At 36.2% G+C, this 17,180-nt stretch overlaps 1 protein-coding gene across 3 annotated transcripts in view; it reads right to left on the bottom strand.

Moving 5' to 3' along the window:
• The window catches only part of CSMD1 (CUB and Sushi multiple domains 1), a 2,066,326-nt gene that overhangs the window by 1,419,269 nt on the left and 629,877 nt on the right, over positions 1-17,180 (bottom strand). For all 3 annotated transcript variants that reach the window (XM_025272930.3, XM_044938991.2, XM_044938996.2), the window contains one exon: positions 7,408-7,520. In XM_025272930.3, the coding sequence (XP_025128715.3) occupies positions 7,408-7,520 (113 nt within the window). The remainder of the gene's footprint in view (positions 1-7,407; positions 7,521-17,180) is intronic.

The following is a 17,180-nucleotide window of genomic DNA, read 5'->3' as shown; positions in this document are numbered from 1 at the left end:
ATGGGGTTGCTAAGAGTCGGACACGACTGAGCGACTTCGCTTTCACTTTTCACTTTCATGCATTGGAGAAGGAAATGACAACCGACTCCAGTGTTCTTGCCTGGAGAATCCCAGGGACGGGGGAGCCTGGTGGGCTGCCGTCTATGGGGTCGCATGGAGTCGGACACGACTGAAGCGACTTAGCAGCAGCAGCACTAGCAGTTTACTGTCCGAGCCACCTGAACACCCTGCAAATCAAGAACAAGAGAGGGGACGAGGCTCTGGCATCTAAGCCTGGGGAAGGACCGTCGTGAGGACTGCCGGCTCTGCTCTCCACCACGGAGGAAAGTGTGTCCTCCATAAGCTACGTCCTCACCTGGGCTCACCAGCCTAGAGGACCTAACAGTCAAGAGGAAGGTAATTTTAGACGTTTCCCCTTCGTTTTAGCCTCAGTAATTGTTATGAATCCAAAGTAATGGTAGAGCATTGGCTAATGGACAGCCAACTGCTGTTCTTCCACCTTCACTTTCTTCAGTTGGAAATGCTTCTCTCCTGCCAGGTGGGTCATTCACATTCCACGCTTTAATTCAGGCTGAGTTTGGATAATCACTTCAAGGGAGAAATAAATCAGCGCTGACATCCTAAATAAAGCTTTGAGCTTGAAGGGTAATAATCTAGCTGTTCTTTCTAAATCCAGATCCATGGATGTTAAACGAAAGAAAATTCTACTTGAGGGCTGTGTCAGAGGGAAATGCCAAATGCATTCAGGGAACAAGAAACTCTCTCAGTGAGAAGCCCCGCCCACCACGGAGTTAATCACTTAGTGACTCCGGAGTGAAACGTCTGCTCTGTGGCCAAGATTCACATTTCCCTGGTGAAAATCTAAGTAGTTTATGAAAACGAAGCCCATTCTCTTCCCCAAAATAAATCCATAAGAAATGAAATCAATCCATTTAAGTTTTCACAGGTTTAACTGAATGGCCTGTATGGAGTCCATTATTTTTTAAAGAAGAAATGCTTGCATATGCAGTGGGTCAACAAAACTCTTTGTTTTTAAACCATCATTTTTGGGGGAGGTGTCTGTGTATGTGTGTTTTAGAAACTTCTAGATAATAAGATGTGTTAACCAAAGAGAAAATCAAATTCCAATCAGCTAACTGTGACACCTATTATCAAATCTCCTTTTAGGTTTTGAGGGTAAGAAATTTGAACTACGGGATGAGATTAAGGCAGGGCTGAGTGAAGAATTTTTATCAAACAATATTTTTAAATATTTATTTAGAGCCACATGTCAAGTATTGAAATCTTTGCCTGGAGCCCACACTGCCCTCAAGGATGCAAACAAAAATGACCACAGGAGAGGAGGTAACAGGTGACCTCTAACAACTCGGGGTGGGGGGGAAGCTGCTGCAAGAATTCAGGATTCACTTAATCCACATTATTTCACTTCCATCTATACACATTTCGGGCACATCAATCATGATTTAAAAGCTAAAATGTGATGAAATTGTAAAATGGAAGCATTTACAAACGAAAGTGCTTCAGTCTGTTTACCTGTCCAGTGAGATGAATTCAGCCTTTCTGAGGATCTCACAGAGGAAGAATTCTATCTCAGGGCTGTTTCAACGTTAACCTGACCTCACTGACTGTACCGCCAGCCCGAGGGACCACACTCCAGGCCTACCGGGAGCTCTGAGTACACACCAGGGGACGTCCCACAGTTCTTACAGATGCTAAGCTCCGCCACATTTTTGCCCATAATTCTTCCTCACTCAGAAAGATCCCCAGTGACCCATCTTCCTTGGAGAACGTGTATTCAATGACTGATACAAAGTCAGGATTTAGCACGTGCACTCTTTAAACACTTGGTGGTACAGCTCAAGTATTAACTCCATCATGATCTCTGTCCCCGCGTACACGGGCCTTCCCTCCTGCTCAATCATGTCAAACACCATAGCTAGTTATTAGAACCAACTGCACTCTCTGTTCTACTGAATTTTGTCATTTTTGCTTACTACTCCTTCAGAAAAAACACCATTCTCGTCATCATCTTTGTACTCTTAACATTTAGCTCAGTATTGAGTCTCTGGTAGATACTCAATAAAAGCATAATAAATAAATGAGAGAGAATGAGTCAGTAAATCTATGTCCACTTACACAAGGATATACATATATGCTCCATGCATATATAGTGTGTATATACATATATACACATATGTATATATATACAAAAGTGTGATTTTGCGTATACACATATGTGGATACATGCTTATCTTTATGTGTGTATTTCCATACATGTAAACAAAGATTATATTAGAGAAAACATAGTACATTGTTAAGAATGACAACATCTGGAAATAGGCAGATTGATGTTTAATTTCCCCTCTTCACTATTTAGTAGCTATAAGGTCTTGACAAACTAAGTTACTATACATCACTATTTCATTTTATCTGTCCAGTAATATTAGGTAATATTAGGAATATTAGGAATCTTGAAGATTTAATAAGAAAATATATATAAGAATTTATACCATTTTAGGCACATCTATTCATCCATCCATTCATCCACCTGTCTGCCTGTTTATTATGTATCTACCTATCACCTGTGTTAACTATGGATTATCAATCTATCCCTTTCATCTATCTATCTTTCATTCACTTATTTACTATCTATCCATAGAGAAACATATACCTTAGTGAGGACATAAGAGTATAATCAATAGAATGAATAATTTTAAGACAAAACAAAATGAAAGAGCAGAGTTTCTCTAGAATAGAATTTTATAACCTGAGGGAGTGTCTTTAAGCATCTTTGTGGGCAACTGTTTTTTTCACTCCATCTATTGTGCTAGTTTGTATGCAATACAGTTTCCTGCCACAAGCTAATCTTTGCAATTTAGTAATGCCAAATTCTTTCTCACTCTGCTGGTGGTATTTTTCCTAAAAAGATTTTTTAAACTGTCAGATTCTTATAGATTTCAAGCACAAAATTTAATATATTCAAATATGGCACCATGGGAAGGTGAGATAAATGCTGAATGTGTAAAATTAGTATTTTATGGACAAAATATTTGACTGTCTACAATTGTGGTTAGTTTTTTTTTTTCCTTTTCAACTACCATGTCAGCCAGATTTTTAAAGAAATATTTAAGAAAATAGATTCTTACCATTTCTATCAGGTTTACCTTAGACAAGAATCCAACTTAACCTTCCTTTTACCTCAAACAATTACAGCAAAAGTAATTTCTGTGGTAAAATGTGCATAAAATTTCTGTTCAAATTTCTTTAAAAAAGAAAAAAAAGAGTCATCCCATGGATAAAGCCTTGGACAACTTTGTTTCCAATCAATAGAATTGCCCTACACTATCAATAAATGTTCTATAGAAGAAAAGTATTAATTTTAGTGAATACACATTGGACTCAATTTGAATCACAGAATCAGGGCTTTCTATTCAAATGCAGCTTGTATAATATCTAGAAATTCTTTTTATACAGATACTAGAGTATAAAAATACAGTGTCAAAGAAACTTATTTTACCTGCAAAAATATTAAAAGTCAATCTAAATTATAGTAAACAATTGGTTAAAAAAAAACTAAAATTTTAAAATATAACCAATACTAAAATTATTGAAAGTTAATGTATGAAAAATTACCAAGTAATTCATGAAACATCTGAAGTGATATTCAGGATGTGCATTAATAAGAGATGTGTCACTTAAAAATAAATTAGATTTCAGAACCAAAAACTGGGAGTGAAATTATTTTCATCATACATTCACTAGTGTTTCTAATATTTAGTTCACTTTGTCACTAGTAAGACAAAATATTAGAACAGAGAAGACTTGCCTTTTAAAAAGTGAAACAAATAAAATTATCAGAGTGACAGGTTCCTTGGGGCACAATTCTAGATTGTCACATGTCACCAAATGGATTTGTTCTCTTTGTTCTAAAGTCTCATGACTGCCTTGTCACATGTTTGTCATGATATAATATCTGTCATGTCTTGACATGCCATGTCAAGTTTCTGACCTCCTGGAAGATTTTTTTTTCTTAAATCATAAATAAATGTGATGATACAAATAATTTTATTTCAGTAACTGAGATCTTGATGAAAAAAGTTGGAAGGTAGAAAAAATGAATGTTATTTATATACCTAAGGCTTCAATATTGGACAAGCATAGGAATACTGATAGTAATTCATCTCATTGTAAATTATGTGTAATCCCAGTGTATTTATTATAAATTTACCAAATAAAATCATGCAAATTCTTTGGCTGGCCATGAAGAATAATGTTCAGTGACAGAACTATGAAATATAACTTTATAAAATACCCTATTAAAGTAGTAACTTCAAATTTATTATTCTATATTTATGGGTTAAAATATGTTAATTTTATCAACAATCTATGAACTTACCCACTACTTAAAAAGCTAATTACTATATGTGAATAATATTAGTGAGACATGTATAAATATCTCCATTTAATTTTCAGGGTTAAATTCAATGACTGAACACATTAATTAGAATAATTTAATTTACTGTTTCCATATTCCTTAGGTAGCTTAATATCTCCATGTATGAATAATAATTTATGTAAATAGTACTTATCCCAAAGTACTATAGAAACCTTGGCAGTTTTCTTTCCCTTTCTGACAAAGTTGATCCTTAATACCGTGTTTTGGTGAATTTCCTAAGATAAATGCTGCAGAAACTCTACTGACGCTGAGTGACTGCCAAATGAATACTTAAACTGAATCTTTCTGGGCTGTTGGTGGTGGTGTTTGTGGTTGTCATCATGGCATAGTGAAAAATGATTGGTGAGATTGTCTCTATTGGGAAAAATGTTTACAAGTTATCAACAAAATTGGAGAAATGATGAGAAAAACAGAGCTTTTTTAGCTCTAGTAGTACTAAGTTTGTCAGCAAACTATAAAGTCCAGTGCCCAGATCAAGTCCAGGTTAAGTTGTACAGACAGATTTTTTTTTTTTTTTAAGAGTGGAAGATTTTCTCCCAATTCAACAAATAAATATAAATAAAAAATTAAACATAAATTTGGAAAAATTGGTAATCATTTAAGAACTAGAGAAAAAATTAAAGCTCATTTAGCATTAAAATTTAATTCAAATTTTCCTCAGAGGTCTTTGATAAGACACAGACATTTTATTGTATTATTTGGTTTATATTAATTACTAGGAAGACAGTGTTGTCAGTATAAAAACCAGTGGGATTCAATGTTCTAGTTCCAAAACAACTTTAGATATTTTTCTGACTCATTGGTTAGGCTTAATATTATATCTGAATAAGTGTATCTAAATATTTTATACACTGGTCTCAATATAAATCTCACTTTTTCCCATAACCATTATATTGGTTAGTTATAGCTGTGTATACATTTCCTGTATGAAATGATATTGATAAACCAGCTGATATTTACAAAGTTTTAGTCTCTTCTGCAAAAATTCTTATCTTTAATCTTCTATTTAGACTGCAATTAACTTTATTTCAACAGATAACACAAATTTATTTTATCAGTTGATCTGTAAGCTAATAAAAAATATTTTACAAGTAAAGATATTGCACACTTTATGATTTTTATTTTGCTAAGAAAGAACTTTTATTTTGATGCTTTGCTTTCAAAATAACGAGTGGTATTTACTTGTAAATATCAGGCTATATTGTAATGCAACTATTGCAAACAAAAATTTCAAACATCTTCACACAACATTTTAAAAAATGCATTTAACTCATGGCTCTGTTTTTCTCATCATTTCTCCAATTTTGTTGATAACTTGTAAACATTTTTCCCAACAGAGACAATCTCACCAATCATTTTTCACTATGCCATGATGACAACCACAAACACCACCACCAACAGCCCAGAAAGATTCAGTTTAAGTATTCATTTGGCAGTCACTCAGCGTCAGTAGAGTTTCTGCAGCATTTATCTTAGGAAATTCACCAAAACACGGTATTAAGGATCAACTATGTCAGAAAGGGAAAGAAAACTGCCAAGGTTTCTAAAATGTTGAAGCATTACCCACCTTCTGAAATACCATATGTGCTGACTGGACAAGTTCTGTTTCACAGTAGCTAGTACAGATTGCTTCAGGAACACTTTTGTAATGTCAAGTGAGAAAAAAATTACCTGAAGCTGGGGTATACAGGAAGTGGTAGATACAAGCAAATCTGAAAGCTAGTAGCACCTGTTAACCTTGAACTAGCCTGTTACTCTTCCAAAGATTAAATGATACCCAGGTAATCAGTAATGAGCTTAAAGATGAGTTACTCTTTCAGGCAATGGATGCACGTTTATGTATAAAAGCAATGACCTGGAAGAACTGGAGTCAGAGTTAGTATAAAATTCTAAGCATTATTCCACATAAGACTTTACTTAAATAAAAGGATGAATTGTTCTGTTTCTATTCCTTTGCAAAGAGGACAGTCTAACCTTGTATTTTCTGATAATTGCATAGTAGCTAAGTTCAGTTGCAAGAAGCATGTGTAGATTTTATCTTTCCAAGAAGAATGATTTTTGCCAAAGTGTGTGGAGTACTGCAAAGGGGAACACACACAGAGGCGACTTAATCCAGGAAGGCTCGCTAAGTGAACACTGGATTGGGCCCACCCCCACCCTACATAGCCCTTTTCAATTCATGGGCTTCAGAGTTTATGTTAAAAATCAAAGATTCTGCATTGCACATGAGAGAAAAATTAAAATATATATGTGAAACAAGACTAAACAGACCTCAGCACTTATATTTACCATATAGTAGTGCAATTTCCTAAAATTGAATATTTTGCAATCATGTATATTATTCCCTCTATCAAAGGCTGAAATCTCTTTTATCTTCTTGAAATTTCTGCCCAAAAGGGTCAACAACGACAGTGAGACCCCAAAGTCACTTCAGCACAAAGTCCGAAAACACCAAAAATTAAATAAAATAAAATGAAATGCACCCCCCTATGCCTTGCAAGCACCAAATGAAATCACTTTCTTCATTCGAAGTTTCAAATTATGACAACCAAAATTCATGTAATGGGATTCACTTTATCTAGGCACCAACTCTGAATATTACTGTCCAACAATTATTTTAGGAAAGCTTGTCTGCATTAAGATTGAAGAAAAGGAAGACTGTCAATTAACATCTTAAATACTCGAAACTTCACTGCCACACATCAAAAGAAAACCATTCTTCCAATGAAAAAGCTCTAGCAACAAAGGAAAATTGTCAGCACACGTGTTGTGCCAGAAATTTGAGCCATTACAGTAAATAGCATTCTCCCAGCATCAAAACACAGAAATCAAACACTTGAACCAATAAAACCACCTCGGAAGCAGCAGCTTTGGTTTGTGTGAACAGCCTTCCTGGCCAGTGTGAAGCCATCGGCCCAGTGGGTGTGGGCGGTGTGCAGCAAGCATCTTACCTTCATACAGCGCTTTAAATCCCTGGGCACTCACGGCGAAGTCTGTCGTGAACCACAGAGTAAGGATGGAGCCACTGCTGACGATGGAGGAAGGCAGCTGAAATCCCGATAACCTGAATTCCAAAAAGACGTGAATACAGTTAAAAAGTATGAACTTGTTTCTGAAGCTTATTTGATGAAGTCTCAATTCTTCTTTCCACCGTGGCCTATTTATTTTACATAAGTCATTAAACAATTACATGATCCGTACACCAGGCGTTGCCAGTTCATTGAAATGAAGCACATTCCAATACCAGAACTTGCTTATTTAAACAATTTTTGAAAAGATCCTTTCCTGAAGTAAATGTACAATACACCATTGTCTAAACATAATGCATGGAAACGATGCACTCAACATTATACCTGCAACACAAATTAACATTCCACGTGCTTTTGAGTTTATTTTTTAAGTGATCAGTGTGTTGTCACATCTCATTGTTAATATGCTTATCTTTTACTATTTCCATACAATAGATCCATTTCTCTTGAAAAGAAAACATACTAGTCACAGCATCAGAAATAAGAGTCAATGACTGCCTTGGACAGATGTCAAATGAATTGATTTTAATACTTGGTTTTCAAGACAGATTTTTTAGATGGTAAGATACATGTTTCAATTATCATTAAGTTGGGATACATTTAGATATCTTAACGATGATAAAGTCAGAACTCTGAAGGACTGAACTAGTATAATGATATGCACAATACTTTACAAATGAAGAGCTTTTCAAAAGGCCAAAGAGATGTTTCATCAGTTTATATTTTACCTAAAGTTTGCTAATTAAGCAGTGTCTCTACAGATACATGGTTTAGTACAGTCTGAACACAAACCTATGATACAAAAAAAAAAAAAAAACTAACTTGAGCATTCATTCCTAGTAGGAGAAACTCTGTCTTGCTAGGAAGCCTATGGTATTAAATGCTTGATTACAACCACTGTAGTTGCAGAATCAAACCAGAAACTAATAAGAGAAAAATGAAAAGACAATCGCCAGCTGCTAAACAGCACACTTCCAAATAATCCATGGATCAAAGAAGTCGCAAGGTAATTTTTAAAAATACATTAAACTGAATGAGAATACAAAATCCAAGGTATCAAAATCAGCAGAGCTGAGATGGGAAGGAACAGCACTAAAAGCACACACAGAAAAGAGGAAAATTCTCCTATTTGTGATCCAAGAAGCCATCTCAAGAGCTTTGAAAAGGTATAGTAAAATAAACCAAAAGCCAACAGAAGGCAAAAAATTAAAAGCACCAAAATCAGTTGAAATGAAAGCAGATAAACAATGAAACAAAGTTTCCACTTGGAAAAGATAAACAAAATTAACAAATGTAGCAGAAATGACCCTCCCTGCTCCAAAAAAAAAAAGGGCAGGATAAGAAAAAACACATATCTAATATCAATAATAAAATAGCAAATATTACTTGAAACCTCACAGACATTAAAAAAAGCCATAAAAACTATAGCTATAAATTTGACAACTAAAATGAAACTTGTTACTTTCTTTAAACACACACAGGACTGCAACTTACTCAATGAAACAGATCAATGTGAATAAGCCTGTAACTATTAAAACTCCCCCAAAAGAAATTTCCAGGCCTGGCTGGTTTTACAGAGAAATTCTTTTGCCTGCCTTAAGAGTCAATCTGATTCACCCTAAAATGGACTGGAATGGGTGAATTTAACTCAGATGACCATTATATCTACTACTGTGGGGAGAAATCCCTTAGAAGAAATGGAGTAGCCATCCATAGTCAACAAAACAGTCCAAAATGCAATACTTGGATTAAATCTCAAAAACAACAGAATGATCTCTGTTCATTTCCAAGGCAAACCATTCAATATCATGGTAATCCAAGTCTATGCCCTGACCAGTAAAGCTGAAGAAGCTGAAGTTGAGTGGTTCTATGAAGACCTGAAAGACCTTTTAGAAATAACACCCCAAAAGATGTCCTTTTCATTATAGGGTACTGGAATGCAAAAGTAGGAAGTCAAGAAACACCTGGAATAATAGGCAAATTTGGCCTTGGAGTATGGAATGAAGCAGGGCAAAGACTAATAGAGTTTTACCAAGAGAACACACTGGTCATAGTAAACACCCTCTTCCAACAACATAAGAGAAGACTCTACACATGGACATCACCAGATGTTCTATACCACAATCAGATTGATTATATTCTTTGCAGCCAAAGATGGATAAGCTCTACACAGTTAGCAAAAATAAGACCGGGAGCTGACTGTGGCTTAGATCACGAACTCCTTATTGCAAATTCAGACATAAATTGAAGAAAGTGAGAAATAGATTTAAGGGACTAGATCTGATAGACAGAATTCCTGATGAACTATGGATGGAGGTTTGTGACATTGTACAGGAGACAGAGATCAAGACCATCCCCAAGAAAAAGAAATGCAAAAACGCAAAATGGCTGTATGAAGAGGGCTTACAAATAGCTGTGAATGAAGGGAAGTGAAAAGCAAAGGAGAAAAGGAAAGATACACCCATCTGAATGCAGAGTTCCAAAGAATAGCAAAGAGAGATAAGAAAGCCTTCCTCAGTGATCAATGCAAAGAAAGAGAGGAAAACAACAGAATGGGAAAGACTAGGGATCTCTTCAAGAAAATCAGAGACACCAAGTGAACGTTTCATGCAAGATGGGCTCAATAAAGGACAGAAATGGTATGGACCTAACAGAAGCAGAAGATATTAAGAAGAGGTGGCAAGAATACACAGAAGAACTGTACAAAAAAGACCTTCACGACCCAGATAATCATGATGATGTGATCACTCACCTAGAGCCAGACATCCCGGAATGCGAAGTCAAGTGGGCCTTAGGAAGCATCACTATGAACAAAGCTAGTGGAGGTGATGGAATTCTAGTTGAGCTATTCCAAATCCTGGAAGATGATGCTGTGAAAGTGCTGCACTCAATGCCAGCAAATTTGGGAAACTCAGCAGTGGCCACAGGACTGGAAAAGGTCCGTTTTCATTCTAACCCCAAAGAAAGGCAATGCCAAAGAATGTTCAAACTACTGCACAATTGTACTCATCTCACACGCTAGTAAAGTAATGGTCAAAAATCTCCAAGCCAGGCTTAAGCAGTACATGAACTGTGAACTTCCAGATGTTCAAGCTTGTTTTAGAAAAGGCATAGGAACCAGAGATCAAATTGCCAACATTTGCTGGATCATTGAAAAAGCAAGAAAGTTCCAGAAAAACATCTATTTCTGCTTTATTGACTATGCCAAAGCCGTTGACTGTGTGGATCATAATAAACTGTGGAACATTCTGAAAGAGATGGGAATGTCAGACCACCTGACCTGCCTCATGAGAATTCTGTATTAGGGTCAGGAAGCAACAGTTAGAACTATACATGGAATAACAGACTTGTTCCAAATAGAAAAAGGAGTACGTCAAGGCTGTATATTGGCACCCTGCTTATTTAACTTATATGCAGTGTACACCATGTGAAACGTCAGGCTGGAGGAAGCCAAAGGTGGAATCAAGATTGCTGGGAAAAATATCAATAACCTCAGATATGAAGATAACACCATCCTTACGGCAGAAAGTGAAAAGGAACTAAAGAGTCTCTTGATGAAAGTGAAAGAGGAGAGTAAAAATGTTGGCTTAAAGCTCAACATTCAGAAAACTAAGATCATGGCATCTGGTTCCACTACTTCATGGCAAATAGATGGGGAAACAGTGGAAACAGTAGCTGACTTTATTTTTCTGGGTTCCAAAATCATTGCAGACATGACATTAAAAGATGCTTACTCCTTGGAAAGTTATGACCAACCTAGACAGCATATTAAAAAGCAGAGACATTACTTTGTCAACAAAGTTCCATCTAGTCAAGGCTATGGTTTTTCCAGTAGTCATGTATGGATGTGAGATTTGCACTATAAAGAAAGCTGAGCACTGAAGAATTGATGCTTTTGAATGATGATTTTGGAGACAACTCTTGAGAGTCCCTTGGACTGCAAGGAGATTGAACCAGTCCATCCTAAAGGAAATCAGTCCTGAGTGTTCATTGGAAGGACTGATGTTGAATCTGAAACTCCAATACTTTAGCTACCTGATGCGAAGAGCTGACTCATTTGAAAAGACTCTGATGCTGGGAAAGATTGAGGACAGTCAGGGAAGGGGACGACAGAGGATGAGATGGTTGGATGGCATCACCAACTCAATGGACATGAGTTGTAGTAAACTCTGGGAGTTGGTAATGGACAGGGAGGCCTGGTGTGCTGCAGTTCATGGGGTCACAAAGAGTCAGACATGACTGAGCAACTAAACTGAATTGAAATGAAGTTCATAAGGATGGGATGCTAATCCAACAGGATGGGTGGCCTTATAAGAAGAGGACAAATAAGAAAGTCTCTCCCTTTGCTTGCTCCACATACAAACACTAATATAAGGCCATGTGACCACATAGCCAGAGGACAGGTGTCTACTAGTCAGGAGGAAAGTCTTCATAAGAACTTGACCATACCCCACCCTCACATAGATTTCCATCCTCTAGAAATGCAAGAAAATGAATGTCTGTTGTTTAAGTCACCCAATCTATTGGTATTTTTGTTGTAGCTGACCAAGCTAAGATACTCTGATACCCATGATAGAAAAAGGCAGTACAGAAAAAGAAAACAAACCAATATCCCTCATAGATATAGATGTGAAAATCCTTAACAAAATTCGAGTAAATAAAGTAAACAATATACATGAATAATTATTCAACAAGACCAAGTAGGGTTTCAGTTCAGTTCAGTTAAGTTGCTCAGTCGTGTCTAACTCTTTGCGACCCCATTAATTGCAGCACACCAGGCCTCCCTGTCCATCACCAACTCCCGGAGTTCACTCAGACTCACATCCATCGAGTCAGCGATGCCATCCAGCCATATCATCCTCTGTCGTCCCCTTCTCCTCCTGCCCCCTATCCTTCCCAGCATCAGAGTCTTTTCCAATGAGTCAACTTTTCGCATGAGGTGGCCAAAGTACTGGAGTTTCAGCTTTAGCATCATTCCTTCCAAAGAAATCCCAGGGCTGATCTCCTTCAGAATGGACTGGTTGGATCTCCTTGCAGTCCAAGGGACTCTCAAGAGTCTTCTCCAACACCACAGTTCAAAAGCATCAATTCTTCAGCACTCAGCTTTCTTCACAGTCCAACTCTCACATCCATATATGACCACTGGAAAAACCATAGCCTTGACTAGACGGACCTTTGTTGGCAAAGTAATGTCTCTGCTTTTGAATATGCTATCTAGGTTGGTCATAACTTTTCTTCCAAGGAGTAAGCGTCTTTTAATTTCATGGCTGCATTCACCATCTGCAGTGATTTTGGAGCCCCCCCCCAAAAATAAAGTCTGACACTGTTTCCACTGTTTCTCCATCTATTTCCCATGAAGTGATGGGACCAGATGCCTACTCCAGGATTATATATGCAGTTCAGTATTTGAAAATCAACCAATATATCTGCCATAATAACAGGCTGTAGAATAAAATCACATGATTGCAATAATCCATGTAGGAAAAAACATTTGACTAATATAAATATGAAATTATGACAAAAATTTTAATAAAATATGGACAGAGTTTGAAAATTTCGCCAACTTGACAGTAATTACCTACAAAAGAACCTACATCTAACATTATATTTATTGAGGGAAGACTGAATGTTCCCCACTAAGATTGAGAACAGGCAGAAAGGTATGTATGATTTTATCCCTTTTGTTCAACACTGTGCCAGAAAACTTAGCCAGTGTAATAAGCCAAAAAAAAAAGAAATAAAAGCATACAGATCAGAAAGGAAAGAAATAAAATCCCATTTATTTGCAAATAAAGCAATTATCTCTGTATGTTATGCCAAGGAATCTATAAGAAAACTCCTAGAGCTAATAGTTGAAGTTAGCAAGTATGTAGTATATGCAATAGACACACAAAATTGAATTTTATTTATACATGCTAGCGCTGAACATGTGGGCACCAAAATTAAAGATACAGTGCTATTTACAATCAGCCAGAAGAATACTTAGAAGTAACAAAATAGGTACAAGACTGTGTCCTGAAAACTGTATAATGCTGAAAAAAGAAATGAATGAAAATTTAAATAGAGAAATATATTATGTTGAGAAATTGGAAGACTCAGTATTATAAAATCAACACACAGAAATCCCTTGCATTCCTATACACTAATAATGAGAAAACAGAAAGAGAAATTAAGGAAACAATTCCGTTCACCATTGCAATGGAAATAATAAAATACTTAGGAATATATCTACCTAAAGAAACTAAAGACCTATATATAGAAAACTATAAAACACTGGTGAAAGAAATCAAAGAGGACACTAATAGATGGAGAAATATACCATGTTCATGGATTGGAAGAATCAATATAGTGAAAATGAGTATACTACCCAAAGCAATCTATAGATTCAATGCAATCCCTATCAAGCTACCAACAGCATTCTTCACAGAGCTAGAACAAATAATTTCACAATTTGTATGGAAATACAAAAAACCTCGAAGAGCCAAAGCGATCTTGAGAAAGAAGAATGGAACTGGAGGAATCAACCTACCTGACTTCAGGCTCTACTACAAAGCCACAGTTATCAAGACAGTATGGTACTGGCACAAAGACAGAAATATAGCTCAATGGAACAAAATAGAAAGCCCAGAGATAAATCCACACACATACGGACACCTTATCTTTGACAAAGGAGGAAAGAATATACAATGGATTAAAGACAATCTCTTTAACAAGTGGTGCTGGGAAATCTGGTCAACCACTTGTAAAAGAATGAAACTAGAACACTTTCTAACACCATACACAAAAATAAACTCAAAATGGATTAAAGATCTAAACGTAAGACCAGAAACTATAAAACTCCTAGAGGAGAACATAGGCAAAACACTCTCTGACATACATCACAGCAGGATCCTCTATGACCCACCTCCCAGAACATTGGAAATAAAAGCAAAAATAAACAAATGGGACCTAATTAACCTTAAAAGCTTCTGCACATCAAAGGAAACTATTAGCAAGGTGAAAAGACAGCCTTCAGAATGGGAGAAGATAATAGCAAATGAAGCAACTGACAAACAACTAATCTCGAGAATATACAAGCAACTCCTACAGCTCAACTCCAGAAAAATAAATGACCCAATCAAAAAATGGGCCAAAGAACTAAATAGACATTTCTCCAAAGAAGACATACAGATGGCTAACAAACACATGAAAAGATGCTCAACATCACTCATTATCAGAGAAATGCAAATCAAAACTACTATGAGGTACCATTTCACACCAGTCAGAATGGCTGCGATCCAAAAGTCTACAAGTAATAAATGCTGGAGAGGGTGTGGAGAAAAGGGAACCCTCTTACACTGTTGGTGGGAATGCAAACTAGTACAGCCACTACGGAGAACAGTGTGGAGATTCCTTAAAAAACTGGAAATAGACCTGCCTTATGATCCAGCAATCCCACTGCTGGGCATACACACTGAGGAAACCAGAAGGGAAAGAGACACGAGTACCCCAATGTTCATCGCAGCACTGTTTATAATAGCCAGGACATGGAAGCAACCTAGATGTCCATCAGCAGATGAATGGATAAGAAAGCTGTGGTACATATACACAATGGAGTATTATTCAGCCATTAAAAAGAATACATTTGAATCAGTTCTAATGAGGTGGATGAAACTGGAGCCTATTATACAGAGTGAAGTAAGCCAGAAAGAAAAACACCAATACAGTATACTAACGCATATATGGAATTTAGAAAGATGGTAACAATAACCCTGTGTATGAGACAGCAAAAGAGACACTGATGTACAGAACAGTCTTATGGACTCTGTGAGAGAGGGAGAGGGTGGGAAGATTTGGGAGAATGGCATTGAAACATGTAAAATATCATGTATGAAACGAGTCGCCAGTCCAGGTTTGATGCATGATACTGGATGCTTGGGGCTGGTGCACTGGGACGACCCAGAGGGATGGAATGGGGAGGGAGAAGGGAGGAGGGTTCAGGATGGGGAACACATGTATACCTGTGGCGGATTCATTTTGATATTTGGCAAAACTAATACAGTTATGTAAAGTTTAAAAATAAAATAAAATTTAAAATTTAAAAAAAAAAAAAAAGAAAAGAAAAGACATCAACTCTCCCCAAATTTTATGTACGTTTAAGACGGTTTTCATCATAATCCCAGCAAGATTTTTTTTTTAGATATAAACAAGATTATTCTAAAATTTAAATGGAAAGCCAAAGACAAAAAGGAACATCTTAAACAATTTTGAACAAGCATAAAATAACAGAAATTTTGAAAATGAATAAATCAGTACACTGGTTTTTACCAAAACCACGTGGTATTGACAGAGGGCAGATTCCTCCATCACCGAATCAAAACAGAGAACTCAGACTCCTGTAAACATGCCCAAATGATTTTTGAAAGGGACAAAGGAAACTCAGTGGAATAATGAAAGCCTTTCATTGAATGAATGGTGCTTGAACAATTGGAAGTCCACAAGCAAAAACTTTACATAACACCCTACAGAAGTCCAATGTCCTATAGAATAATTAACTCAATATTGATTACAGACATAAACGTAAAATGTAAAAGTGCACATCTTTTACAAGAAAACAGGGGGAAACCTTTAAGGTCTTGGACTAGCCAAGGTTCCTAGAGGGGACACCAAAAGCATAATCCATAAAAGGAAAAAGTGATCTACCAGACATCATAAAAATTACAAACTTTTACTCTATGAAGGGCACAGGTAAGAAAACTAATACAATTTTGTAAAGTTTAAAAATAAAATAAAATTAAAAAAAAAAAAAAAAAAGAAAGAAAAGACATGCTGGAGACTACTAGAAAATATTGGCAAGCCACATATATGACAAGGACAACTGTCTACCATATATTTAAAAAAAAAATTTAAAAGACTCAATAGCAAAAGGACAAATAATTTAACTAGGCAAAAAACAAAGTGTCATTTCATCTAAAAAATATACAGATGGCAAATAAACACATGAAAAGATGTTCAATATCATTAGTCATTTGGGAAATGTTAACAAAAAACATAAAGAAATATTACTACCCACCTATTCACAAGGTCTAAAATGAAAAATAGTGAAAATACCAAATGTTGGCTTGAGTGTGGAGAAAATGCACTGCTTATAAATCACTAGTGGGCAGAGTCATTTTGGAAAACCGTGTGACAGGGTTCTTAAAAAATTAAACATGCAATTATCATATGACCAAGCAATGATTCTCCTGAGCAGTATTTACCCCAGAGAACTGAATATTTATGCTCACACAAAATCTGTAGAAGAATATATATTCATATATATATATATTTATATTTGTATGTTTATATTTATATATATTCATATATATATGCATGTATATATTAACATATATATATATGTACACACACACTAAGTGACTTCAGTTGTGTCCAACTCTTTGTGACTTCATGGACTGTAGCCCACCAGGCTCCTCTGTCCATTGGATTCTCCAGGCAAAAATACTAGAGTAGGTTGCCATTTCCTCCTTCAACAGATCTTCCTGACCTAGGAAACAAATCTATGTCTCCTGCATTGGCAGGCAGACTCTTTACCATGAGTATCAATCACCTGGGAAGCCCATATATATACATGCACACACACACACACACACACACACACACACACACACACACACACATATATATATACTTAATCACAAACTGGAAATTACTCTTAT

Source organism: Bubalus bubalis, chromosome 1, assembly GCF_019923935.1.
Source record: "Bubalus bubalis isolate 160015118507 breed Murrah chromosome 1, NDDB_SH_1, whole genome shotgun sequence".
Classification (NCBI taxonomy): domain Eukaryota; kingdom Metazoa; phylum Chordata; class Mammalia; order Artiodactyla; family Bovidae; genus Bubalus; species Bubalus bubalis.
This window is presented reverse-complemented; position numbering and strand designations above follow the sequence as displayed.